This window comes from Schistocerca serialis, chromosome 4, assembly GCF_023864345.2.
Source record: "Schistocerca serialis cubense isolate TAMUIC-IGC-003099 chromosome 4, iqSchSeri2.2, whole genome shotgun sequence".
NCBI lineage: Eukaryota > Metazoa > Arthropoda > Insecta > Orthoptera > Acrididae > Schistocerca > Schistocerca serialis.
In genome coordinates this window covers 466,577,990-466,604,633 of record NC_064641.1, presented here as the reverse complement: position 1 = coordinate 466,604,633, position 26,644 = coordinate 466,577,990, and the positions used below count along the sequence as shown (strand labels likewise).

The window sequence follows — 26,644 nt, the reverse complement described above, 5'->3', positions numbered from 1 at the left end:
GTGTATTAACTGGTGGGAATTCAAAAAGTTAATGGGAAATTCAAAAATAGCCCAAATACACTAGTTGGGTCTCACCCCCTATGCTTCTATGACACAGATGTGGAAGTAGCGCAGTTTTCCTAAGTATAAACTGGTGGAAGATTCAGAATCCAAGATGATGCATTGTCATACAGGTGGAAGTAGGTCACTTGTGCTAAGTATAGAATCCAAGATGGCGACCTTTGCATACAGGCACAGATTCTATGAGGTCAGAATCCAAGATGGCATTTACAAGATGTTGACCTGGAATATGAGCATTGCCTGTCTTGTAGCCAGATTTCCTGGATTTTCTCTGATGTTTGTTCTCCCTGCATATCCAGGCCTGCCTGTTAGACAATAGATGTCTAAGCTTGTTGTTTCTGGGACAAAGGGCACTGTTTCCCAATGTTCCTCTCAATTCCCTTGTACCAGTTATAGGATAAAGAGCGTTGTGTCACCTGAGACAAAGAACGTTTTCCCCCCCATGCTGATCCAAGCTTCTCTGCTATTCACCTTCAGGATAAAAGGTGTTTTCCCCTGCGGGTCGAAACCTGTCTGTTAGACAAAGGGGGACAGTCTGAGCCTGTGGATACATAAACATGTTCTTCACCCGATATGTATCAACCTTTCAGTGACATAAAAACCACTTAACTTGTTTTTCCAAACCTATTATTGACACAGGTATGTAGGTCCCTGCAGTCACGGTTGTCAGATCAATTGTTCTAAGCACAGAATTCACGATGGGTACTGGGTCTTCCCCTGTCGTTACACATCACTTGCCTCAGTCTAAAGTCCAGCTGTCCAAAATTTAAATGATTCCCATCTCACGTCACTCTAAGTTTAGACGTGTCCACATACGATACGCGATGAATGTTTATGCCTTTAACACCAACTTCGAGAGAGTCCTTTTTCCGCAAAGTTCAGAATCACCAGACAGATCGAATGAATACCTTGGAACCATTCTTTAATAGAGAGAGAGAGAGAGAGAGAGAGAAGTGGGACATTCACAGCCCTGTATAATGAAAAGCTGTACGAAACTCCTAAAAGTATCTTCTCAGTCACATCGATACTTGTATGCAGTCTGAAATAAATCGAACTTCTCTTTTCATAGCTGTAGGGATTCAGAGTCAGTGTCAGGCAGTAACGAGATTTTGTCAGTACCGCTACGTTCTCGTAAAGTAATATCTAAAGACAGAAAACCGCTTGTCAAACAGTTCTGAAAATTTTAGAATGCACCTGCCATTTAAACACATCAAAGCCATACCTTCGCACTAAAATATGGGTCCCACATCCCATTAAACAATTCCGATCGCAGAAACTTTCTTAGTTAGAGCAGCATCGTTCTTTGATATCGTAAAGTACTCTTGCAACTCTTATTGGAAAATAATACACTTTAAAGGATGGATTCTGTTTTGCTTGACGAATTCGGAACGTATCAATGCCATTAGCAACGTTCTAGTCTCATGTATGCCGTAATGTATACTTATTTGCTGTTCACCAGTAAACATATGTTCCTCTGATTTTTGCAGAAACTCTACCACTTTGCTCTGACTTAGAAATCCAGATGGAAACCTGCGATGTAATTATACTTTGAGCAAAACATATCAAGTCAACAGTAACGATTCCTTAGTCTTACGTGAGATATTAATTGTTCTGCTGCCTGTGGCATTGTAGGTTCTGTTAAGTTGTCCGCCTGCTTAGCTGATGGATAATGTGTTTTGCCTATGATGCAGCGGACCCGGGTTCGATTCCCGGCAGGTTTGGAGATTTTTCTCCGCTCGTGGACTGGGTGTTGTGTTGTCCTCATCATTGTATCATCATCACCCACACGCAAGTCGCTCAATGTGGCGTCGCCTGAAATAAGACTTGCAACCCGGTGGCCGAACTTCCCCGGATGGAGCCTCCAGGCCATCAGTGCCACACGATCACTTCCATTTTTATAAAGTTTAGCTTTAATGTTCCTGAACTGCTTTGATTCCTTCTGTACGTCCGATTGTCTCGTTATAAAGTATAACTTTGCCGTAGACGACGAAACTGTTGTCTTCATCATCACGTTATTTGTCTTTTGCCGAGGACTTTCATCGCAGTAAACATTAACCAGCTGTTGTACGTCTGCACTTCTTCCAGATTTTACCAGGACACTTGACACTGTAGGTTCTTGTAGAGAATTGCTGTCCAACCCTGAATGACGTACTCCATTCAGGAACGGAAGAACAGATTGTATCGATTCCAACACGTAACGCTACTCTCCGTGTAGTAACTCAAGCATAACGTAACTGAAGCGATAGCCTCCTAACAGAATTATAATTTTTAATTAGAAAGGACGTTAGAAAACTTCGTAGAATGTTGTCAGAGGTTAGCCGAATAGAACAAGAACAGAGCTTATTTTAAATCTACGTGTACCTGGGCACATGCAGAAACGAATCGCACGCGTAACGCAGAGTTCCTGATGTCCAGGCGCGGAGCTACTGAATCGCTATCACTTGTTATGCACATACGACGCGGCAATGTCACTGCACAACACTGCACTTTCCTAGAGCGCATAGTCTGACACATAGGATGCTACATCAGCCCCCCACCCCCCACTGACGCCCCCTCGCCCGGTGGCTGAAGCGAGTAGTCCGCGTCGGAGGAGGTATCGCGGCGGTTGACGGACACTGCACTGTCCGAGACGGTGGACGTGCTGTGGAGTTCCGATGGGAGGCTTGTCGTCGTCTACGCTGGGCCACTGGCGTTGGCGTGCCGTGGAAGATGTACGAGTATCCTGATTTTACTCTGTTCAATGAGACAGTTACCGTCTTTCCATTCACAAGAATATCTACTGTTTGTGCATGTCTCTGGAGAAACTTGCATGGGCCAAAATGCGAGAATATGGGGCTTGAAGCGGAGGTTTAACGCCCTCTGCGTGGAGCACCACATGTGAACAATACTCGGGGTCTTGGAGCATAAAACAGTGCGGTATACCACGTCGCGAAGGTTTCTGCGGTGGGATTTTTAGGGGAGGGTCAACTTTGTGCTAAAACCATAGGCTCAGACTGGCAGGGAAAAAACATCTTTTGCATAAGTGGCAAGCTTGGACCTGCAGAGGCAACAAACATCCCTTGTCTTGGGAGAGTGACATCAGGAGAAAACCCTGGAAATCTCGCGACGACGCATGATGTGCTCATATTCCCCATTAGCTATCATGTAAGGGCCATCTTGGATCCTGCCGTCGTGGAGCCTGTGCCTACATGTAAAGGTTGCCATCTTGGATTCCATATTTATCACAGGTGACCTATTTTTACCAGAATGAAAATGCGCCATCTTAGATTTTGAATTTCCCCCTAATATATGCATAGGACAACTGCCATACTTCCAAGATGATATCAGAGTAAAACCTACTGGCTACCTGAGTTCTATATTTAGCATGCCTAAGTGACATAGATGCACCAATATGACAATGCACCATCTTGAATTTTTGTATTTCCTGTCAATGTATAATTAGGAAAGCAGCCTGATTTCCACAGTGACGTCATAGGAGTGGGGAGAAAACCCACTACCACAATTCGGCTATTTTTTTAATTTCCTAACAATTTTGGATTGCCCACCAATTTTTTGAATCTCCTGTCACTTTATACAATGGGCAGTTGGGGTGAAATCGGGCAGCGGTACATGGTGTCATAAGAGCAGGGGCGAAAGGAGAGGGGAGAGGATTGGGGAGGGGCAAATCTGGCAAAAATGACCTTTCGGCCTGAACCAATACTTTCTATCTACATTCTTTATAGATCTACTATAAAAGACGGATAATTGTGCTGTTGTGGCACATTTTATCATATTAACAGAATCTTCTGTCAGTTCTTGATAGAACAACATTGTAACAATAAATGAAAAGTACCAGTTTGCTTTTGTTCTACAATATTGTAGAACAAAAGCAAACTGATGCTTTTCATTTATTATTCTTTATAGATACTGCTACTTTTGAAAATCTTAGTGTTTGAACTATCGACAAGATTTCACGATTATTGGACGTAACTTACTGACAAATAGAGGTTCGTCGTTGAGTACTCGCTGTTTGAGCTGGTCGGGATTGTCACCGGTGAATGGGAACTCGCCGACGAGCAGCACAAACGTGATGACGCCCATGGACCAGACGTCACACTGGTGCGAGTACATTCGCGATTCCAGCACCTCGGGCGCTGAACACACAAGTCTCTGCTGTGACTGACAAGAACGATTCATCTCAGGTACATGTTATTTTATCTCTAAGACTGTCTGAAAAGACACGATTAGTTTTACAAGGAACTCTAACGACAAAACAAATTACCAATGAAAGAGCGTAGTTGGGTACTGATGTGCCCAACTTCCCGCTTTTTATGTCTTACTATGAATATTGAAGTCTGTATTTGACTAGAACTGGGTGCCTTGACTTCCTGATTAACAGGAGCTGAGCCTCAGTATTAATGGAACTCCAACGTGCGACTTTGTACTAATGTGTATAAAGAGTCAGACAGCTAAGACAACAATCATATCCGCAACAAATATATACACTGGTGTGCGAAACTTAAGGACAAGAGTAGCTTCAGAGTGACGTATCACTGGCTAGTAGCATTGACAGATGAAGCTTGGAGCACACATGAGGGAACAGCTACGGTATAATCAATAAAACTTAGGGTGTGCAACCGCATAAATCCGCCTTCCTCTTCTAATATTTCGGCTGAATACCGTCCAGCCATCCTCAGCATGAGCCGAGGTGACTGACGCTCCAGCACTTGCACCGTGCTTTTAAACCCGCGGATCGCATCACTACGCATGCGGCCACAGATGCACAAGGGGCCAGAGACGTTGATAGGCGTCAAAGAGGTATGACATATGCATGGAATTAGATCTATGGCTGTGCAGTCCATCCATTCGGTGATATCGATGTATCACTGCGAGCTGCACCGTCGCGATGTCTTTGTGATTTTATTACAGAAATTGACGGATTCCATGATTTTTCCGACCTGAAGCCGCTATCTCTGTTAATTAAATTCGACGCCAACCGAATTTCAGTTGCTTCCTTCACTACTGAGTCCCAGAAAGATGAAGTCGAGGCTAAAAATTTCGACGTTATCGTACACCATAGAGTGCACAGTGTCAATGAAGTGGTCTGCCACCGCAGATTTATTGGGTTGTAAGAGCCGGGTGTACCTGTGGCGTTTTGTGCATCTCTCCTGGACAGTACGTGTCGTCTGTCAGATGTATGAACGGCCGCATTCACAGGGGATCTTATAAACCCCAGGCTTCCGAAGCACCAAATCATTTTTAACAGAACCCTAGAGTGCTGCGGTCTTTGGTGGAGGGCGAAAAATCACTTTCACTTTGTGATTACGGAGGATCAGACCTATTTTTGACGATAGGCTTCCCACGTACGGCAGAAGAGCCATGGATTTAAAACTTTCCGTGTCTTCTTCTGCTTTTCTTGTACCCACAGTGGGTTTCATTTGCAGTTCCTTACATATCTGCTGTGGAGAGAAACCGTTGGCTTCAAAATCTCTTCTCAGGTGTAGAAGCTCATCCTCCAGACTACCTTCGTCAGCAATGACGTGTGCTTTGTGTACCAGAGTTCTGAGCACACTCATGGTCTGCGAAGGATGGTGGCAGCTATTTGCACGTAAATATAAATCCGTATGGGTCAGTTTTCGATATACTGCGTGTCCCAAAGTGCCATAACGTAGGCCAAGTCAGACTGTGTTGTGAGGAAGCCACATCGAGACAGATGGCAAAGCTTAGCCGCCTAGAGACGTCTTCGCAGCAAGAAACTGTTATTCGACGCTCTGTCATTAATATGATGGATAAAGATTTGGACGATGCTACGATGATGGTTTTAAATAAAGGACTGAACTTTGCACCCACGCCGAAGGTTTTACCACTACCAGCTTTCATCAGTGCCGTTGAAGAAGCTGTTCGTCCTCTTTCTGCGCAATAAGCAGAAGAAATAAGACGCGAAAGTTGTCGAGCAGTTATGAAGGCTCGCCCACAAAGGAGTAACATACCTATGGCAGAGAGGGCTGCACTACGTAAACTTCGCCAAGATGCCAAGATGGTGATTCTTCCAGCTGATAAAGGTAATGCCACTGTTTTAATGTCTCGTGACGTTTATCATGATAAAATGAACAATTTACTGAGTGTCAGCACATACCGGAAGATCAATAAAGACACCACTAACCAGGTGGTAAGGAAGGCTGCTCTGAACGCCTCCCCCTTTCAACAGAAGTTGTGCAAAGATTGAAACCAAGTGGTGCTGTTCCTCCAAGGCTTTGTGGACTTCCAAAAATGGTGTTCCTCTGCGTCTGATAGTGAGTAACACCGGCTCTCTAACCTATGATTGTGCCAAACACTTAGCGTCGTTACTAAGGCCTTTGGTGGGAAAATGCGCTCATCACATACGTAACTCTATGGACATAATTGGCAAACTGAAATCACTCAGTCTAAGCAATTCTGATACGTTAGTCAGTTTCGATGTAGTGTCGTTGCTCACAAAGGTTCCTCTTTCGGAATCATTGTTTCTCATTGGAAAAACTATCGATAAAGAGATTACAGCTTTGTTTAAACAAGTTTTGGTCTCGACGTATTTTTCAATCAACAAAGAATTTTACAAACAGACTGACGGTGTTGGCCTGGGTACTCCTTTGTCGCCTTTGATGACCAACTTTTTTTATGGAGGACTTCGAGGATAAGGCTTGGAATCTGCTACCTTGAAGCCCACAGTGTTTTGGAGGTAAGTTGATGACTCGTTTGTAGTGTGGCCCCATGTTGATGACAAGTTAAAAAAAGATAGATGCCTTCCATTTTTGGATGTTTTGGTACGGCGCGAAGATGATGGCACTTTGGGACACGCTGTATATCGTAAACCGACCCATACGGATTTATATTTACGTGCAAATAGCTGCCACCATCCTTCGCAGACGATGAGTGTACTCAGAACTCTGGTACACAAAGTACACGTCATTGCTGACGAGAGCAGTCTGGAGGATGTGGTTCTACACCTGGGAAGAGATTTTGAAGCCAACGGTTTCTCTCCACAGCAGGTATGTAAGGCACTGTAAATGAAACCCACTGTGGGTACAAGAAAAGCAGAAGAAGACACGAAAAGTTTTAAATCCATGGCTCTTCTGCCGTACGTGGGAAGCCTATCGTCAAAAATAGGTCTGATCCTCCGTAAGCACAAAGTGAAAGTGATTTTTCGCCCTCCACCAAAAACCGCAGCACTCCAGGTTTCTGTTAAAGATGATTTGGTGCTTTGGAAGCCTGGTTTTTATAAGATCCCCTGTGAATGCGGCCGTTCATACATCTGACAGACGACACGTACTGTTCAGGAGAGATGCAAAAAGCACTACAGGTAAACCGGGCTCTTGCAACCCAAAAATTGTGAGGCGGCATATTGACACTGGGCACTCGATGGTGTACAATAAGATCGAAATTTTAGCCTCGACCTCATCTTTCTGGGACTCAGTAGTGAAGGAAGCAACTGAAATTCGGTTGTGGCTGAATTCAATTAATAGAGATAGCGGCTTCAGCTTGGAAAAATCATGGAATCCGGCAATTTCTGTAATAAAATCAGAAAGACGTCGCGAAGGTGCAGTTCGCAGTGATACATCGATATCACCGAATGGATGGACTGCGCAGCCATAGATCTAATTCCGTGAATATGTCATACCTCTTTTCCGCCAATCAACGTATCTGGCGTCTTGTGTATATGTGGCTGCATGCGCAGTGGTGCGGTCCGCGGGTTTAAAAGGACGGAGCAAGAGCTGGAGCGTCAGGCACCTTCACCTCGTCTCACTCTGAATATGGCTAGACCGTATACAGCCCAAACGTTAGAAGAAGAAGTCGAATTTATTTGACCTCACACCAGAAACTTTATGGATCAGTCTTTGTGACGTGAAAATATGAATATGACAATAAGCTACAATATAATATCGAAAGGAACAGAAATAAAGACCAAAGAGACGAACATAAATGACACTTTATTTAAAGACATACCAATGTTATCGTGATTCATGATGGTCCCTTGGAGATTGAAAAGGGCGGACATGGTTCTCAGTAGGGTTCGCGATCATCTCGGACAGCAATGCATGCCCTTCAACGTGCTCCCAAGCTGGCCACAATGTTGGTAAGGAGTTCATTCCTTGATCAGCTCGGTTGGTAACTGCTACATGGTCGCTGATGCATGTGGATGTGCTGCGATATACAGGGGAGAGGCAAAATAATGCGAACACCTGTACTTATTTGGGAACGATTTATTAATAAGGGGTTAGACCCCCATTCGCCCGCAATACAGCTGCGATTCATCTTGGAATCCAGGTGTATAATGATAGTCTCCAGTGGAATGTTATGCCACTTTGCGATCAGAACACCTCCTAACTCCTGTATTGACGATGGATGCGGAAATCTTCTCCGGAGTCTACACTCACATACCGAGCAAAAGGGTCCGATAAAGTTAAAGGTCGGGGACTGTGCAAGCCAGGGAAGACTCTGCAGTTTAGTTACATGCTCCTCATACCACTATTGTGTTCTCCTGGCTGTGTGAATGCGTGCATTATCATCCTGAAATAATGGGAACAACATCTGAATCATGGGTTGCATCTGATCACCTAAAATGTTCACATAATTGTTGGCTGTAACACGGCTTTTGACTGCGATTATGTAACAAGCAGAATACCATGATATGGCAGTCCACACCATCACACTTCCACCTCCATGGTTAACTGCTGGAATCAAGCAGTCAGGATTGTAGTCTTCTTTTGACGTTCTCCAGACGTAAACCCGGCCCGATGCTGAAAATAATGAAAATGTTGACTCGTCGGTCCATACAACGTGTTTCCACTGCTCAGCTGTCCAGGATTTATGCTCCTGACACCATGTTCTCGGCGGACAGTGTTGATAGGTATGGGGTCTCGAAGATGGCTATTGAGTTCTGCAGTCACTTTAGCCGCCGTAGTTTTGTGTTGTTTTGACACAGTTCTTGTTAGAGTACGACGACCTCTGTAATTTAGTTTTGATTTGCGCCAACTATTGGACGGTGATGTCTTTCCAAGTTTTGTGTAGAGTGTCAAGACTGTTGAAATAGTTGTTCTTGAAACATTCAATAAGTTGGCTGTCTTGGTCACTGATGCTCCTGCTAATCTGGACCCCATAACCTGCTCTGTTTGGAACTCTGTTAGGTCTTTCATTTAACGTCGATCTCGGTCTATGAATGCAAATACGAAGTTTGCACTACTTGTAAACAACCTGGACTGATGCCTAGTCCTCACTGAACACGTACAGTCCAGCGCGACACGTGCCTTACCTGCGTTGTTGACCATCAAACACAACCATCCCATTACAACCACTGTTCGCATTATTTTACCTATTCCCTGTATCTCCCCAACGGATCCCATACGTGCCCTGCATTTTCGATGCGGTCGTGCACTGTCAAGCATAAAAATCACGTGAAGACCGAATGCACCCCTGAAAAGATGCACGTGGAGAACCAATACAATGTCACAATAACGTTCAGTGATGAACGTGCCGTGTTCAAAGATTTGGAGGTATGTATGCCCACGCAATATTGTGCCTCCCCACGCCATTACACCTGGACCACTAAAATGTTCGACAATGTTCCTGGATGCATTCCGTGTTCCCACCTACACCTACATCTACATCTAATGATTATTCTGCAATTCACATTTAAGTGCTTGGCAGAGGGTTCATCGAACCACAATCATACTATCTCTCTACCATTCCTCTCCCGAACAGCGCGCTGGAAAAACGAACACCTAAACCTTTCTGTTCGAGCTCTAATTTCTCTTATTTTATTTTGATGATCATTCCTACCTATGTAGGTTGGGCTCAACAAAATATTTTCGCATTCGGAAGAGAAAGTTGGTGACTGAAATTGCCGGCCGCGGTGGTCTCGCGGTTCTAGGCGCGCAGTCCGGAACCGTGCGACTGCTACGGTCGCAGGTTCGAATCCGGCCTCGGGCATTGATGTGTGTGATGTCCTTATGTTAGTTAGGTTTAAGTAGTTCTAAGTTCTAGGGGACTGATGACCTGAGATGTTAAGTCCCATAGTACTCAGAGCCATTTGAACCATTTGACTGAAATTTCGTAAATAGATCTCGCCGCGACGAAAAACTTCTTTGCTTTAATGACTTCCATCCCAACTCGCGTATCATATCTGCCACACTCTCTCCCCTATTACGTGATAATACAAAACGAGCTGCCCTTTTTAGCACCCTTCGATGTCCTCCGTGAATCCCACCTGGTAAGGATCCCTCACCGCGTAGCAATATTCTAACAGAGGACGAACGAGTGTAGTGTAAGCTGTCTCTTTAGTGGACTTAATGCATCTTCTAAGTGTCCTGCCAATGAAACGCAACCTTTGGCTCGCCTTCCCCACAATATTATCTATGTGGTCTTTCCAGCTGAAGTTGCTCGTAATGTTAACACCCAGGTACTTAGTTGAATTGACAGGCTTGAGAATTGTACTATTTATCGAGTAATCGAATTCCAACGGATTTCTTTTGGAACTCATGTGGATCACCACACACTTTTCGTTATTTAGCGTCAACTGCCACCTGCCACACCATACAGCAATATTTTATAAATCGCTTTGCAACTGATTCTGGTCTTCGGATGACCTTACTAGACGGTAAATTACAGCATCATCTGCGAACAACCTACGAGAACTGCTCAGATTGTCACCCAGGTCATTTATATAGATCAGGAACAGCAGAGGTCCCAGGACGCTTCCCTGGGGAACACCTGACATCACTTCAGTTTTACTCGATGATTTGCCTTCTATTACTACGAACTGCGACCTTTCTGACAGGAAATCACGAATCCAGTTGCACAACTGAGGCGATACCCCATAGGCCCTCAGCTTGATTAGAAGTCGCTTGTGAGGAACGGTGTCAAAAGCTTTCCGGAAATCTAGAAATACGGAATGAACTTGAGATCCCCAGTCGATAGCGGCCATTACTTCGTGCGAATAAAGAGCTAGCTGCGTTGCACAAGAACGATGTTTTCTGAAACCATACTGATTACGTATCAATAGATCGTTCCCTTCGAGGTGATTCATAATGTTTGAATACAGTATATGCTCCAAAACCCTACTGCAAACCGACGTCAATGATATAGGTCTGTAGTTCGATGGATTACTCCTACTACCCTTCTTAAACACTGGTGCGACCTGCGCAATTTTCCAGTCTGTAGGTACAGAGCTATCGGTGAGCGAGCGGTTGTATATGATTGCTAAGTAGGGAGCTATTGTATCAGCGTAATCTGAAAGGAACCTAATCGGTATACAATCTGGACCTGAAGACTTGCCCGTATCAAGCGATTTGAGTTGTTTCGCAACCCCTAAGGTATCTACTTCTAAGAAACTCATGCTAGCAGTTATTCGTGTTTCAAATTCTGGAATCTTCCGTTCGTCTTCCCTGGTGAAGGAATTTCGGAAAACTGCGTTCAATAACTCCGCTTTAGCCGCACAGTCGTCGGTAACAGTACCATCCGCACTGCGCAGCGAAGGTGTTGACTGCGTCTTGCCGCTTGTGTACTTCACATACAACCAGAATTTCTTCGGATTTTCTACCAAATTTCGAGACAATGTTTCGTTGTGGAACCTATTAAAGGAATCTCGCATTGAAGTCCGTGCCAAATTTCACGCGTCTGTAAATTTTAGCCAATCTTCGGGATTTCGCGTTCTTTTGAACTTCGCATGCTTTTTCCGTTGCCTTTGCAACAGCGTTCGGACCTGTTTTGTGTACTATGGGGGATCAGTTCCATCTCTTACCAATTTATGAGGTATGAATCTCTCAATTGCTGCTGCTACTATATCTTTGAATTTGAGCCACATCTCGTCTATATTTGCATAGTCAGTTCGGAAGGAATGGAGATTGTCTCTTAGCAAGGCTTCTAGTGACACTTTATCCGCTTTTTTAAATAAAATTATTTTGCGTTTGTTTCTGGTGGATTTGGAAGAAACGGTATTGAGCCTAGCTACAACGACCTTGTGATCACTAATCCCTGTATCAGTCATGATGCTCTCTATTAGCTCTGGATTGTTTGTGGCTAAGAGGTCAAGTGTGTTTTCGCAACCATTTACAATTCGCGTGGGTTCGTGGACTAACTGCTCGAAATAATTTTCGGAGAAAGCATTTAGGACAATCTCGGAAGATGTTTTCTGCCTACCACCGGTTTTGAACAAGTATTTTTGCCAACATATCGAGGGAAGGTTTAAGTCTTCACCAACTGTAACCGTATGAGTGGGGTATTTATTTGTTACGAGACTAAAATTTTCTCTGAACTGTTCAGCAACTATATTATCGGAGTCTGGAGGTCGGTGGAAGGAGCCAATTATTAACTTAGTTCGGCTGTTAAGTATAACCTCCACCTATACCAATTCGCACGGAGTATCTACTTCGACTTCACTACAAGATAAACCACTACTGACAGATACAAACACTCCACCACCAATTCTGCCTAATCTAGCTTTCCTTAACACCGTCTGAGACTTCGTAAAAATTTCTGCAGAACTTATTTCAGGCTTTAGCCAGCTTTCTGTACCTATAACGATTTCAGCTTCTGTGCTTTCTATTAGCGCTCGAAGCTCAGGGACTTTCCCAGCACAACTACAACAATTTACAACTACAATTCCGACTGTTCCTTGATCCAAACACGTCATGTATTTGCCATGCACCCTTTGAGATTGCAGCCCACCCCGTACTTTCCCGAGGTCTTCTAACCTAAAAAACCGCCCAGTCCACGCCTCACAGCCTCCGCTACCCGTGTAGCCGCCAGCTGAGTGTAGTGAACTTCTGACCTATTCAGCGGAACCCGAAACCCCAACACCCTATGGCGCAAGTCAAGGAATCTGCAGCCAACACGGTCGCAAAACCGTCTGAGACTCTGATTCAGACCCTCCACCCGGCACCAAAGGTCCGCAGTCGGTTCTGTCAACAATGCTGCAGATGGTGAGCTCTGCCTTCATCTCGTAAGCAAGACCGGCAGCCTTCACCAAATCAGATAGCCGCTGGAATCCAGAGAGAATTTCCTAAGATCCAAAGCGACACATGTCATTAGTGCAGACATGTGCCACCACCTGCAGCTGGCTGCACCCTGTGCTCTTCATGGCATCCGGAAGGACCCTTTCCACATCAGGAATGACTCCACCCGGAATGCACATGGAGTGCACACTGGATTTCTTCCCCTCCCTAGCCTCCATATCCCTAAGGGGCCCCATTACGCGCCTAACATTGGAGCTCCCAACTACCCATAAGCCCACCCTCTGCGATTGCCCAGACCTTGAAAGCTGAGAATCATCCTCTGAAACAGGGCAGGCAGCTGCATCTGGCTCAGCCAGAGACAGTACCTGAAACCTGTTTGTCAGACGCACTGGGGAGGCTTTCTGATCAGCCTCCGGGGACGTCTTTCGCTGCCTGCCACGCCTTGGAACGACCTCCCAATCAACCACAGGCGAGGGATCAGCCCCACTGCGGGCAGCAACTGGGGCAACCACAGCGGCAGACCGATCTGGGGACAGATGGGACAAGGTTGACATCCCAATGATACCCAAGTCCGGCTCCCCACAGTGGCGCCCATTAGCAACAGCCTCAAGCTGCGCAACCGAAGTCAGCGCCGCCTGCAGCTGTGAACAAAGGGATGCCAACTCAGCCCTCATCCGAACACAGCAATCACAGTCCCTGTCCATTCTAATCCATGTTGAACAACAGTTACTGAAACACGAGTCCGTGCCTAGATAACGCAAGGAAAACACGCAAAGAACGTATGAACTAACCTGTACAAATGCCTAACGACTGTGCTACGATCTGCCTGAATTTACGATTACAGTAACTAAAACTCGAAATTACACCTCCTATACGAAACTCTCTCGCAATTTAAGTAAGAATCTACGAAGTAAACACAGAAAAGAAGCTATATACGTATCTTTCTGCGCTGTCGATGTGCACCAACTGGGAGCTCAGTATTGTCGAACATGACAGTTTTGGTGGTCCATGTGTTATGGTGTGGGGAGTGTTAACATTACATGGGTACTGCTTTCCGTATCTTTGAACACGGTACAGTCACTGGTCAACGTTATTTTGACACTGTACTCATTCGCCATGTGTGATTTTTTCAGGGGCATATCCTCCCATCACTTCATTTTATGGACAGTGCACGACCACATCGAACAGCAGCTTTTGGAGCGACAGGACATTCGGCGAATGGATTGCTCTGCCCATTCTTTCCACTTAAATACCACAGAGCATGTACGTGATTCGCTGGGGAGACGTACTGCAGAACGACCACATGCACCAACAACTGTCCAACAGTTGTCAACCTCGCTGGTGGAGAAATGGAACGCCCTATCACAAAAACTCCTTACCGACAGTGTGGCCAGCATGCAAAAAGGTTGCAGAGCTTGCTCTGCCGTTTTTGGCCATCAGACACTGCCGAAAAAATTAATACACCTGGAAAGACGACGTCGATTTTTATGCGTTGATGAATGTTTCAGCATGGGTAAATAGCTGGTAACTAAGAGCCGCTTGTGTTACTGATCTATAAATGTAATAAATTTATGTACTCCACAGGCAATGTTGCAACAGTAACTATTGAGCGACTGGAAATCTCTAAAAGGATGTATTAATTTCTTGCCGGCAATCTATACAGGATGGTCCATTGATCGTGACCGGGCCAAATATCTCACGAAATAAGCGTCAAACGAAAAAACTACAAAGAACGAAACTTGTCTAGCTTGAAGGGGGAAACCAGATAGCGCTATGGTTGGACCGCTAGATGGCGTTGCCATAGGTCAAACGGATATCAACTGCGTTTTTTAAAAATAGGATCCCCCATTCTTTTATTACATATTCGTGTAGTACGTAAAGAAATATGAATGTTTTAGTTGGACCACTTTTTTCGCTTTGTGATATGTGGCGTTGTAATAGTCACAAACATATGGCTCACAATTTTAGACGAATAGTTGGTAACAGGTAGGTTTTTTGAATTAAAATACAGAACGTAGGTACGTTTGAACATTTTATTTCGGTTGTTCCAATGTGATACATGTACCTTTGTGAACTTATCATTTCTGAGAACGCATGCTGTTACACCTTGATTACCTGTAAATACCACATTAATGCAATAAATGCTCAAAATGATGTCCGTCAATCTCAGTGCATTTGGCAATACGTGCAACGACATTCCTCTCAACAGCGAGTAGTTCGCCTTCCGTAATGTTCGCACATGCATTGACAATGCGCTGACGCATGTTGTCAGGCGTTGTCGGTGGATCACGATAGCAAATATCCTTCAACTTTCCCCACATAAAGAAATCCGGGGACGTCAGATCCGGTGAACGTGCTTCGACGACCAATCCACCTGTCATGAAATATGCTATTCAATACAGCTTCAACCGCACGCGAGCTATGTGCCGGACATCCATCATGTTAGGAGTACATCGCCATTCTGTCATGCAGTGAAACATCTTGTAGTAACATCGGTAGAACATTACGTAGGAAATCAGCATACATTGCACCATTTAGACAGCCATCGATAAAATGAGGGCCAATTATCCTTCCTCCCATAATGCCGCGCCATACATTAACCCGCCAAGGTCGCTGATGTTCCACTTGTGGCAGCCATCGTGGATTTTCCGTTACCCAATAGTGCATATTATACCGGTTTACGTAACCGTTGTTGGTGAATGACGCTTCGTCGCTAAATAGAACGCATGCAAAAAATCTGTCATCGTCCCGTAATTTCTCTTGCGCCCAGTGGCAGAACTGTACACGACGTTCAAAGTCGTCGCCATGCAATTCCTGGTGCATAGAAATATGGTACGGGTGCAATCGATGTTGATGCAGCATTCTCAACACCGACGTTTTTGAGATTCCCGATTCTCGGGCAATTTGTCTGCTACTGATGTGCGGACTAGCCGCGACAGCAGCTAAAACACCTACTTGGGCATCATCATTTGTTGCAGGTCGTGACAGACGTTTCATATGTGGGTGAACACTTCCTGTTTCCTTAAACACGTAACTATCCGGCGATCAGTCCGCACACTTGGATGATGCCGTCCAGGATACCGAGCAGCACACATAGCACACGGCCGTTGAGCATTCTGATCACAATAGCCATACATCAACACGATATCGACCTTTTCCGCAATTGGTAAACGGTCCATTTTAACACGGGTAATGTATCACGATGCAAATACCGTCCGCACTGGCGGAATGTTAGTGATACCACGTACTTATACATTTGTGACTATTACAGCGCCATCTATCACAAAGCGAAGAAAGTGGCCCAACTATAACATTCATATTTCTTTACGTACTACACGAATATGCAATAAATATGGGGGTTCCTATTAAAAAAAAAAAAACGCCGTTGATATCCGTTTGACCAATGGCAGCGCCATCTAGCGGGCCATCCATAGCGCCATCTGGTTTCCCCCTTCAAGCTAGACGAGTTTCGTTCTTTGTAGTTTTTTCGTTTGATGCTGATTTGGTGAGATATTTGGCCCCGTCACTATCAATGGACCACCTTGTATATTACCTTTTGTAATGTCCTGGGGACCATCAAGAATCTTGATTATTTCAGTATTTTGTACTGTAGCAGTTCTTTGATTCTGTGTTTAATTTCAGGGCTTTATTTAATAATTCCAACTCTGACTTCATGAAGTGGTGTCAGTTAGGTTTCCTACCTTTGTAAAGAATTTAAAATTCATGTTCATAGCATATTTTGTCCTACATCCTCTAGTGCCATATCTTTTATTAACCAATTTCAGTAGTTTCTTTTGCTACCTCGTTTTCGCTATTTTAGTGACAGAGCACATATAATATGTAACTGCACGGTTTAGCTCTCATTATTGGAGCATAATAAAATAACATATAATATCATGGGGACAACATATTAATCTTAGTAAGAAGAATCCTGTGATACTAGCGATAAAGTTGAAATAAACAAGGCAATAACGAGAAAGAACAATAAAAGCAACACAATGGTAATTATGAAACACGTTGTGTATGATAGGAAATTCAAAAGTTCTTTATGAAAAATCACAAAAATTAAACAACACTCAACTAATAAATGTAATGACTTAATCAAAGGAACTTTAAAGAAGTGCAATTTTTTTCAGTTCTGAGAAGTAAAGTCTCCCGTTTTTTTATGTGAAAACTCTTAAATAAAACGTTATTAACATTCTACATGTTTTTTCTTCATGTAGGCAAATTTGTAGCCCTCCATTAACAGAGGGCTCTGAATTGTAGTATGTAACATGGCGTGCGTAACATAACTGTGTCGGTGCGTGAGAAACAGCACGCTGTAACCGACTTCCGAAATCAAACAGTTCGTCCACACATCGAGCACCCTCTCCTTCAGCATCAAAAACCAGACCACACACGAGCGCTGCAATAATCCGACGCCTTTGGTTCGCTGTCATCGATCATCCTCCATACAGCATCGACTTGGCCCCATCGATTTTCATTCGAGGATGTCGCTTTGATAGTGGTGAAGCAGTGCAAGCAGAGCTAAGGTTATTGCTCCGTCAAGAAAGTAAAACCTTCTACAGTGACAGTATCAACATAATGGTTTCCCGTTCGGAGACATGTGTTCGATACCAGGGAGACAATGTTCAGGAATAAACATGTAGACATGAAAAAAAACGAAAGCTTTATGGGATTTCTCACGAAAATTCGGAGGCATTAATTTTAAGCTTGCCCTCATACTATAATAATTTTGAAACACATTACAAAAGGTATATAATACTGCTGCACCATGTTAACAGCATATATCAATAGGTGCGATCAGCTTGGAAATCGTTACTGTTTGTCGATATGCCTTTTAACAGCTGTTTAGTATAAACCGAGTAGCGTCGAATGAACCCGGGTAGGACGATATTCTGTGCGAGTAGTGAAGTAAGTTTTATGTTTACGTACATATGCCACTAAGGCAGTAACTATTTTAAAGCGTTGACGAATATAGGTTGTTGTTCTCCCCTATGTTGGTAAGGATATAGGAGTACGCCCTTGAAAATAGTAAAAAGCCGAAAGTAACTAATGGCTGTGTAAATAGAAGCAAGGTGGAAAATGAAGTAGCCCTCCAATTAATTTGTAGCTGTGGTGCCTGAAATGAAAATACTCACAGAAATACGTCCAATCAATCGAAAAATTGAAGAAGTTTGGAATGACCGCAAGTTCACTATTTTGCGTCTGCTGTGTTTCCAGAAAAGTAGCATATACAGCACACTAGAGTGTCTTATTTGTGAGTGTTAAAAGTTATTGTGTGATACTGAGCAATGATCTGCACGAGCGCACGCTGAAAAATAATTTCCCCAAATTTTTATGTGAAAAACCTTATCGATTTTTAAACTAAACCAACATAGTAGTCATTTTACATTTTTATCCTTCACATCTACACATTAATTTCTCAACATAGTCGCTCTAGCAACGAACACATTTCTCTCGACGAGAGGCCAGTTTGTTGATCTGACATTATAGAATGTTTGACTTTTTTGACGGAGCCACAACTTCATCTCTGCTTACACCGCTTCACCAGTATCAAGGCGACATCAAGGTGTTCTTTTAAGTTCTGCAAACAGATGAAATTCGCACAGCGCCAGGTCGGGACTGTATGCACCATGATCGATGATAGTGAACGAAAGGCGTCTCACTGTTGCAGATGTCGCAGCGCTAGTGTGTGGTCTGGCATTGTCGTGCTGAAGGGCAGGTGCTCGATGTGTGGACGAATTCTTTGAATTCGAATCTCGATTACAGTACGCTGCTTCTCGTGCACCGATACAGTTATGTTGCACACCACCATGTTACAAGCTATTGCGGAGCCCTCTACTGACAAGGGGGTGTACCATAACTTGCGTCAGCAAAGCGGGAAAGTCGAACGAGTGATATGCATGACATATAATATCACAATCGATATTGAGGACAGAATAAAAAATTCGGTGGTACCAGTTTTCAGCACGCCCTCGTATGTGTGCATGGCTTTCTCAAAACAGTCAATTCTTTCGTGTTCCAGATATCAAAAATTGATGGAAGCCAGCCACGCTCGATTCGAGCAGTTGCGTTTGAGGAGGGCATTTTTAGACACTTTGATGAAGAATTTTTTTTAAGTGTTTTCGCCTAGGGAGGCAAAAGAGAGCACATGTCATGATAAGGAATGAAAAGTTTTTCCTATTAACACGAGTATATCCATACCATCTGCAGAAGGTCCAGGCAGTAGTAGTGTACGCACAGAGTTCAGCAGTGGTATTTACTGTGCTATCAACTCTAGCCACAACAGTGGATTTTTGGAGTATTTACCAACGAATGCAACTTTACTCGAGAAACATTTTGAATTTGCTCAACAATTATATTTCGGCAGACAAAAATCGGCGTGCACAAGTCATTAGTAGTAACCAGTACCAGTCAATGGGAACATGTGGGCTCACAAAGTTTGTGACTGGGTCGAGTATAATGCCAACCACTCTACCACTATGGGTCCGTCAAATAACGTGGCTGCAAAATGACGGAGCTCCAGCTCAGATGCAAATGTTTGGTACCACCTGGACGCCACATATCCAAATTGATAGACTGCTAGAAGAAGACCAGGTCCATAGTCAGCTGTTTCACCATCTTAGATATCTTTGATTATGTTCTATAGGGTACTGTGTGTGGTGTATGCTAGTCCTGTAACATACGAGGTCTGTTCAAAAACTTCCGGAACTTTGTTCAAAAAACTTTTCTGAGCTTACCTTTTACTTATTGTGCATGGTTTCCTTCGAAATACTCTCCTCCACAATTGATACACCGCTTCCAATGTCTGCCAAAACATGACCTTGCTTACCGTGAGAACGACGCCTCCCTAGTCTAAAATCTTTTTTTTTTTCAGACAAGAGAGATTTGGAGTTGCTGATTGGCTCCTCTCAGGATATGCAAAGCGAAGGCTTGCTCCCCCAGCGTGGGAACCCTCGTGCTGTGTCTGGATTGGCTACCAGGCCAACAGAACAGTCAAGAGGGTAGATTCAATGAGTAGAGGATAGTTCGAATGGTTTGTGCATTGTGGGGGCGGTTTCGTATTTGCTAATTCTGGTCCTCCGCTGGTGGAGAACTTCAGGCCTTTCCTTAGTGGGTGAGGCTTGTGGTCTGTATCTTGTGGTGCACTATGAGCCAGCGGCAAATTCCAACTGTACCGACAGAGGAACTGCACATCATCTCAGACGTATCTTGTGTCACAAGGATGAACTAATTCATCCTGAGTCGGCCGTATGACGTTTGACAATTCCAGCACGCGCCTTCGTGCCTGTGAGGCTAATTGGTTTGGCCAGACCAGGGAACGGGTGCACCTCACACTGGAACCTGCCGGGAGTTCAGGACTCTGCAGGGAAGTATTCCGCGTCCTGATAATCAGAACGCCAGACGGGTAGTTTGCAAATTTTCGTAGATGCATCAGAATATTATAGCTGCCGTAGCGGCCCGCTCCTCGCCCTGAGCGTGCTGTTTTCTACTGCCGCCTGAATCAAGGTGAATGGATAAAATACTGCTAAACTGGCGTAAGGCTGTTAAATTGTATTCACAGCTCCTCGTTCTCGCGTGAAACATCGCTTGTGGTGTCCTTGCTCGTAGTAGATTCCATTTGAATGCAGCTGGGCCTCACAGTGGATTCATGTAAACAGAGTCAGATTATTTCAGGGGAGAATTTGTATAGCTTCCAATCCAGTGTTTATCATTTTTGTGTAAGATTTATCAGCCAGTTGTAGATACAAAAGGATTAATAAAACTTTTCATTATTTCATAAACTTAAATACGCCACTGGTTTCATTCATTTCTGAAAGTGACCACAAGCGTAGGCAACAGAAGTGCCATGAGTAAATTCGCTAATTCATATACAAAAATTAAGGATGTAGCTCACAATTTGAATTTTATTGCGAAGATAATACTTTTATTTATTTAAAAATACGAAGGTCGTTCCAAAGTAATGCCTCCTCTCTCTCTCTCTCTCTCTCTCTCTTTTTTTTTATTTTTTTATATTTTTTTGTGGCGACTTTGGATGTCCGCGCCAGATGTCGTTGGTGTAGTGCTAATCCTTGAACCTTCCTCTTTCATTTGCAGCTGGTTCCGTTGTTCAGAGGTAGCTGGCGCCAGCAGAGGAGTGTTCCAAAATGGAGTCGGATATGGACGAGCCTATAAAACAGCGGTGTGTGACTGAATTCCTCAGTGGTGAAGAAACTGCGCCGACTGAAATCCATCGACGCATGCTAAAGGTGTATGGAGACGATACAATAGACGTGAGCAATGTGAACGTCTCTTCACAGAGCATGAGCATTGGAGGCTTGTCTGCTTTGAAAAGTAAGATAGATGGCGATCTGTGGCACCTATGGCGAAAGAGCACCAATACCGGTAGACTGACATGAGTTTTAGAGCACACGCTTCAGCACACATTGTTGAACAAGGGGCTCCGCAGCAAACGACCCTTGCATGTTCACATGCTGACCCGACGACATCTCAGTTACGATTGCAGTGGGCTCGGAACGATCGAGATTGGACCGTGCATCACTGGAAACGTGTCGGCTGAATCACGTTTTTACTGCACCAGGCTGAAGGTCGTCCCCACAAATGCCGTCGTCCAGGCGAGCCGCTGCTCGACACGTGCTCAGCGCCACGAACGCAGGCTGGTGTTATCTGTATTATGCTATGATAAACTCTCACCTGCGCTTGCATGGGACGTGTAGTCCGTCTGCTTAGCTGGGTGGTAATGTGTTTGTCTCCTACGCAGGGTTCGATTTCCGGCCGGGTTGAAGATTTTCTCCGCTTTTGGATTGGGTGTTGTGTTGTCCTCATCATCGGCACGCAAGTCGTCGAATGTGGCGTCGACTGGAATAAGATTTCCACTTGGCGACCGGACTTCCCCGGATGGGGTCTCCCGGTCAACAATGCCATACGCTCATTTCCATTTCATTTGCACGGGACCTGTAGATGCAATCGAAGACACCGTGTAAGCTGCGGACCGCCCGCATCCCTTCATGTCTGATGTCTTCCCTGATGATAATTTCGTCTCTCAGTAGCAAAGTCAGAATCGTGCTACAGTGGTTCGAGGAGTAAGATAGCGAAATCACGTTAATGTCTAAGTCATCAAATTCGCCTGATGTGAATCCGGTGGTTTCCACCTGGGCTGCTATCGATTACGGGAGTTACATGATTCGTGCTTAGACGCCTGGTGCGACGTAGCTCCTCAAATCTACAAACTAACTGTAGAATAGATGATACACTGCGTTATAGACATGGCACAACAAGCTATTAAGTTGACGATCATAATTATTTTGCTCATCAGTGTGTACTACATTAATAACAATGAAACTAAGACATTTAGTTACAGGAAAAGTGGCAGCGAACCTAACGCAGCACCTTGAAGACGACCTGATGTTTCTCACTCTATTACAATTTTTTCCACTTCTGTCCAATAGCAGAGAGCCCCAATTTTCCAGTTATTATAGATGCTATGTAGAAATCGAACATGTCAAAGTTTTACTGAAATGTAAATTATCTGTTGTTTATCCATTGTCTTTTTTTGTCTTCTTCCAATTAGGTAAGAGCAAATGACTCATGATCTAACTCAGTAGAATGAATGTCCTAAACCGAGTTGTGACAGAAATCATGGGATAACGACATGCACATACACAAATGCCGGGAGTATAGCGTACCGAAGATGTAAAAGGGCAGTGCATTGGCGAAACTGATATCTGTAGTCAGGTGATTCATGTGAAAAGGTTTCCGACGTGATTAAGGCCGCAAGACGGGACTTAACAGACCTTGAACGCGGGATAGTAGTTGGAGCTAGACGCATGGGACCTTCCATTTCAGAAATCAGTAGGGAATTCGACATCCCTAGATCCACAGCGTCTAATTTCAGGCATTGCGTCTCACGTCTCACAACGGACAATGCAATGGCAGATTCCCGTCACTTAACGACTGAAAGCGTTTCCGTAGAGCTGACAGTGGTAACAAACGATCAACAATGCGTGAATATAATATTTTTTTCATAATATATTTCTTTAAAGTCAGTACCGCCATTGGACTGTTTTTTATTTGCAGTGTTACATTTACACGATCACGATTTCGGCTTTACAATGCCATTATCAAGTGTTTTAATGTTATACAGTGCCTAAGATGGCATACTGTCATATTCAAAATACACTATTAGACACATTGTCTAAGGGTCAATATTCAAAATACTTGATAATGGCATTGTAAAGCCGAAATCACGATCGTGTAAACGCAACACTGCAAATAAAAAACAGTCCAATGGCGGTACTGACTTTCACGAAATGCGTGAAATATCACAGAAAACAATGTGACATATTCGTCGAACGTACCCATTAGAACAGTGTGGCACATTTATCATTAATAGTCTGTGGCAGCAGCGACCCACTCGAGTGCCTTTGCTAACGACACGATATCGGCTGTAGCACCTCACTTGGGCTCGTGGCTATGTCGGTTGGAAACTAGACGACTGGAAAACCGTGGCCCTGTCAGATGACTCCCGATTCCAGTTGCTAAGAGATGGTGGTAGGATTCGAGAGTGGGTAGACGCCATGAAGCCATCTACCCAAGCTGTCAACAAGGCACTGTGCAAGCTGGTGGTGATACATAAAGGTGAGGGCTGTGTTTAAATGGAATGGACTGGATCTCTGGTCTAACTAATTCAGTCATTGATTGGAATAGTTATGTTCGGTAACTTGGAGATCATTTACAGCCATTCATGGACTTCATTTCCCCAAACAACAATGGACTTTTTTATGGATGACAATGCGCCACGACACTGGGCCACAATTGTTCGCGACTGGTTTGCAGAACATCCTGGATAACTCGAGTGAATGATTTGGTCACCCAGATAGCACGACATGAATTCCATCGAACGTTTATGGGACCTAATCGAGGGGTCAGTTGGTGCACAGATTCCTGCGCAAGCAACACTTCCGTTCTTATGGTCGGCTATAGAGGCAACATGGCTCAATATATCAATATATCTGCAAGGGACTTCCAACGAAATGTTGAGGTCATGCCAAGCCGAGTTTCTGCCGACCCAAGAGGGTCCGACTTGATATTGGGAGGTACCCCACGACTTTTGTCACCTAGAGTGTTGTCTACGTCCACACAAGTTGCTTCGACATCTGTACGCGGTATTTATTCTGATAGTCTGTACAGTGTAGAGAGAGCCAGGGAGGGTGTACTTGCCCATGTAGGCCATGGTGCCGCAGCGCTCGTGCAGCATCTGGTCGTGGGCGACTCCGCTTCGGACGACGCTCTGCCCGAAGTCAGTCACCTTGATGTAGAGTTTGTCCTCCGGGTCGGCCGGGTTCGTTGTCAGCAGGATATTCTCCAGCTTCAGGTCCCTGTGCACGATGCCTGCGAATTTCCGTGGGCTGAAAGAAACATCATAGCATGCTTCTCCGCCAATTTATGGCAAAGCTATGAAAATGGCCTTTCAGAGAACGAAGATATTGGGTTAAACACTAAAAGAAGCTTTAACAAAGCTAACTACGTTAGGTGATTTACTTTTATTCCCTTCTTGGCATCGAATTCTTAATCGACAACGACACGAGATAAGTATAACAAAATCAAAACCTTGACAAACATTATCATGCATTGCTTAATTCATTGTGTTAAGGTATTTTATTAGAACACAGGCAATGCATATATTTAATTAAAGTCTCAGGGAAACATAATGATTACATTACACAACTTATGAATGACTTGGTACACAGCCGAACACTCTGAACAGCACAACCATCATTATTATTATAAAAAAAATCTGAATCAACATATTCTGGGTTATATTCTATTTACAAATCAATAGGATGATAGTGCAAATAGGAATACAAAACAATGGCGAAATGTTTTGAAGTTCTCTGAAAATATTTCACGTCAGTTCTATCTGTCATAAGAAAAGTGCTCAAGTTAGATTCATCAAGCAAATGTACCTCAGATTGCTCCACTTTGTGAACCGAAATGCAAAGGAGACACCTGAAGCTGAAGCACTGGAAGTATTACAACTGTGGAGCCCAGTTAAAAACAAAATAATATTGAACACCGACTTCCTTCTCTGTGAGAAACACAAATATTAATTACGATTAAATTTTTCTACTGTTTACCAAGAACTTTCCAGCTGTCAAGTGCCAAACGCATAATCTCATAAATCGTTGCATTGTTTCTTAGGTTTACGAATGGGATACACTGGCGGTTCAGGACACAATTATTCACTGTTACTGATCAAATTTTATTAAAACTTGCAAATGAAAACTAAGTTCGTTGTAAATAGTCAGCAGTTTGAATCATTGGGTAGCAATATTCTTGTACAAATGTCAGCTGTTTAATTTTTTTACTAACAATACTATAGTCACCCTTCTGATTCTTAACAGCATGACATCTAAAACCTTGTTTTGTGTTTCAACTTTATTTTCCAAATATACAGGGCGTAATGGACATAAGTGCAGATATTGCTACTGTTGACTAAGAACGATGTAACGATGTAATGAAGAATATTAAATCAGTATTTACGTTGTTTGTAGACTAATAATTATAGCTATTACAAGTCATATGTATTTAGGTTGGTTAGTACCTCCAAGTACATGTGACAACAGCAGCTTTCTGAAGTTGCTAAAGTTTGAACACGTGAATGCTCTATGCTGACAGGCGTAGTCCACTTATTAGTGCAGTACGACCACGTAGAAAACATCAGGTCGTAAGATTTGTGACGTATTTGTGGAAAGACTGTTCGACGCAGAGAAAAAACAACAATCGCACTGATGTATGTGCGAACTAAGGTTTGACATATAAAAAAACTGCAGTTATACCAGTTAAACCCTGTATTTCCAAATGGCAAAACAGTTAGGCAGTGAAAACTGCCGAGTATCAGCGCCGTTGGGAGTCCACTTTAGACTGAAGTTCCCCGTGTAACTACGTAATTCAGGAAGGCAACGACATACCACCTCCAACAGGGCCACGTCTAGTAAAGCACTGCGGTATTCAGACTAAGTGGATTGGCGACAGCGTGACCTTACATGATTCAACAGTTCAACGTCTGTAGGTGGATAGACCCGCTATTCAGTATGTATCAATACAGGTCTTTTATGACTCTCATTGGGCTTCAGTTCAACTGCAAAGACATAAATTCGTTGAGCTTTGTGACCACCAGTTAACGAGGAGATGATCAGTGCCCTATTGGGCCAAAAGCTCTTCCACTTTGCTCTATAAACAAATTTTATAGAGCCCACTACCAGGCGAAGCTTGGTGCAATGCGGTAAAAAGCATTTACCATTCTGGATCTCGCAGTTCCGCCTTTGCAAAGCGGACGTGTGTACCACCACTATTTTCGGACAGATTGTTTTAGCTTTTCTACACAGAAGCTGGAATTCGTTCATTAAATAGTCGCGTTTCATATTCATTTTAGGCGAATTCTGTGGCGCTAAGATGTTGCAAGGTTTTCTGTACACATGATATCGACTGCTGGCTGGTAAAGTGAAGGTATTTCTCTATGCGATACTTGGAAGCTACAGTGAAGCGGCTTATAGTCTTGCACAGTCAGAGTCATGAGTTAGCGTGTCCTATTCCATGGGAGACAAGGCTTTATT

The 26,644-nt window shown here is 43.8% G+C and overlaps 1 protein-coding gene across 1 annotated transcript in view; it reads right to left on the bottom strand.

Moving 5' to 3' along the window:
- Positions 1-267: 267 nt before the first annotated feature.
- The window catches only part of LOC126474541 (serine/threonine-protein kinase 33-like), a 116,102-nt gene continuing 89,725 nt past the window's right edge, over positions 268-26,644 (bottom strand). Inside the window, exons 5-7 of the mRNA XM_050102014.1 lie at positions 24,249-24,419; positions 4,035-4,193; positions 268-365 (exon numbers count right to left, since the gene is read on the bottom strand). Coding sequence (XP_049957971.1) covers positions 268-365; positions 4,035-4,193; positions 24,249-24,419 — 428 coding nt within the window. The remainder of the gene's footprint in view (positions 366-4,034; positions 4,194-24,248; positions 24,420-26,644) is intronic.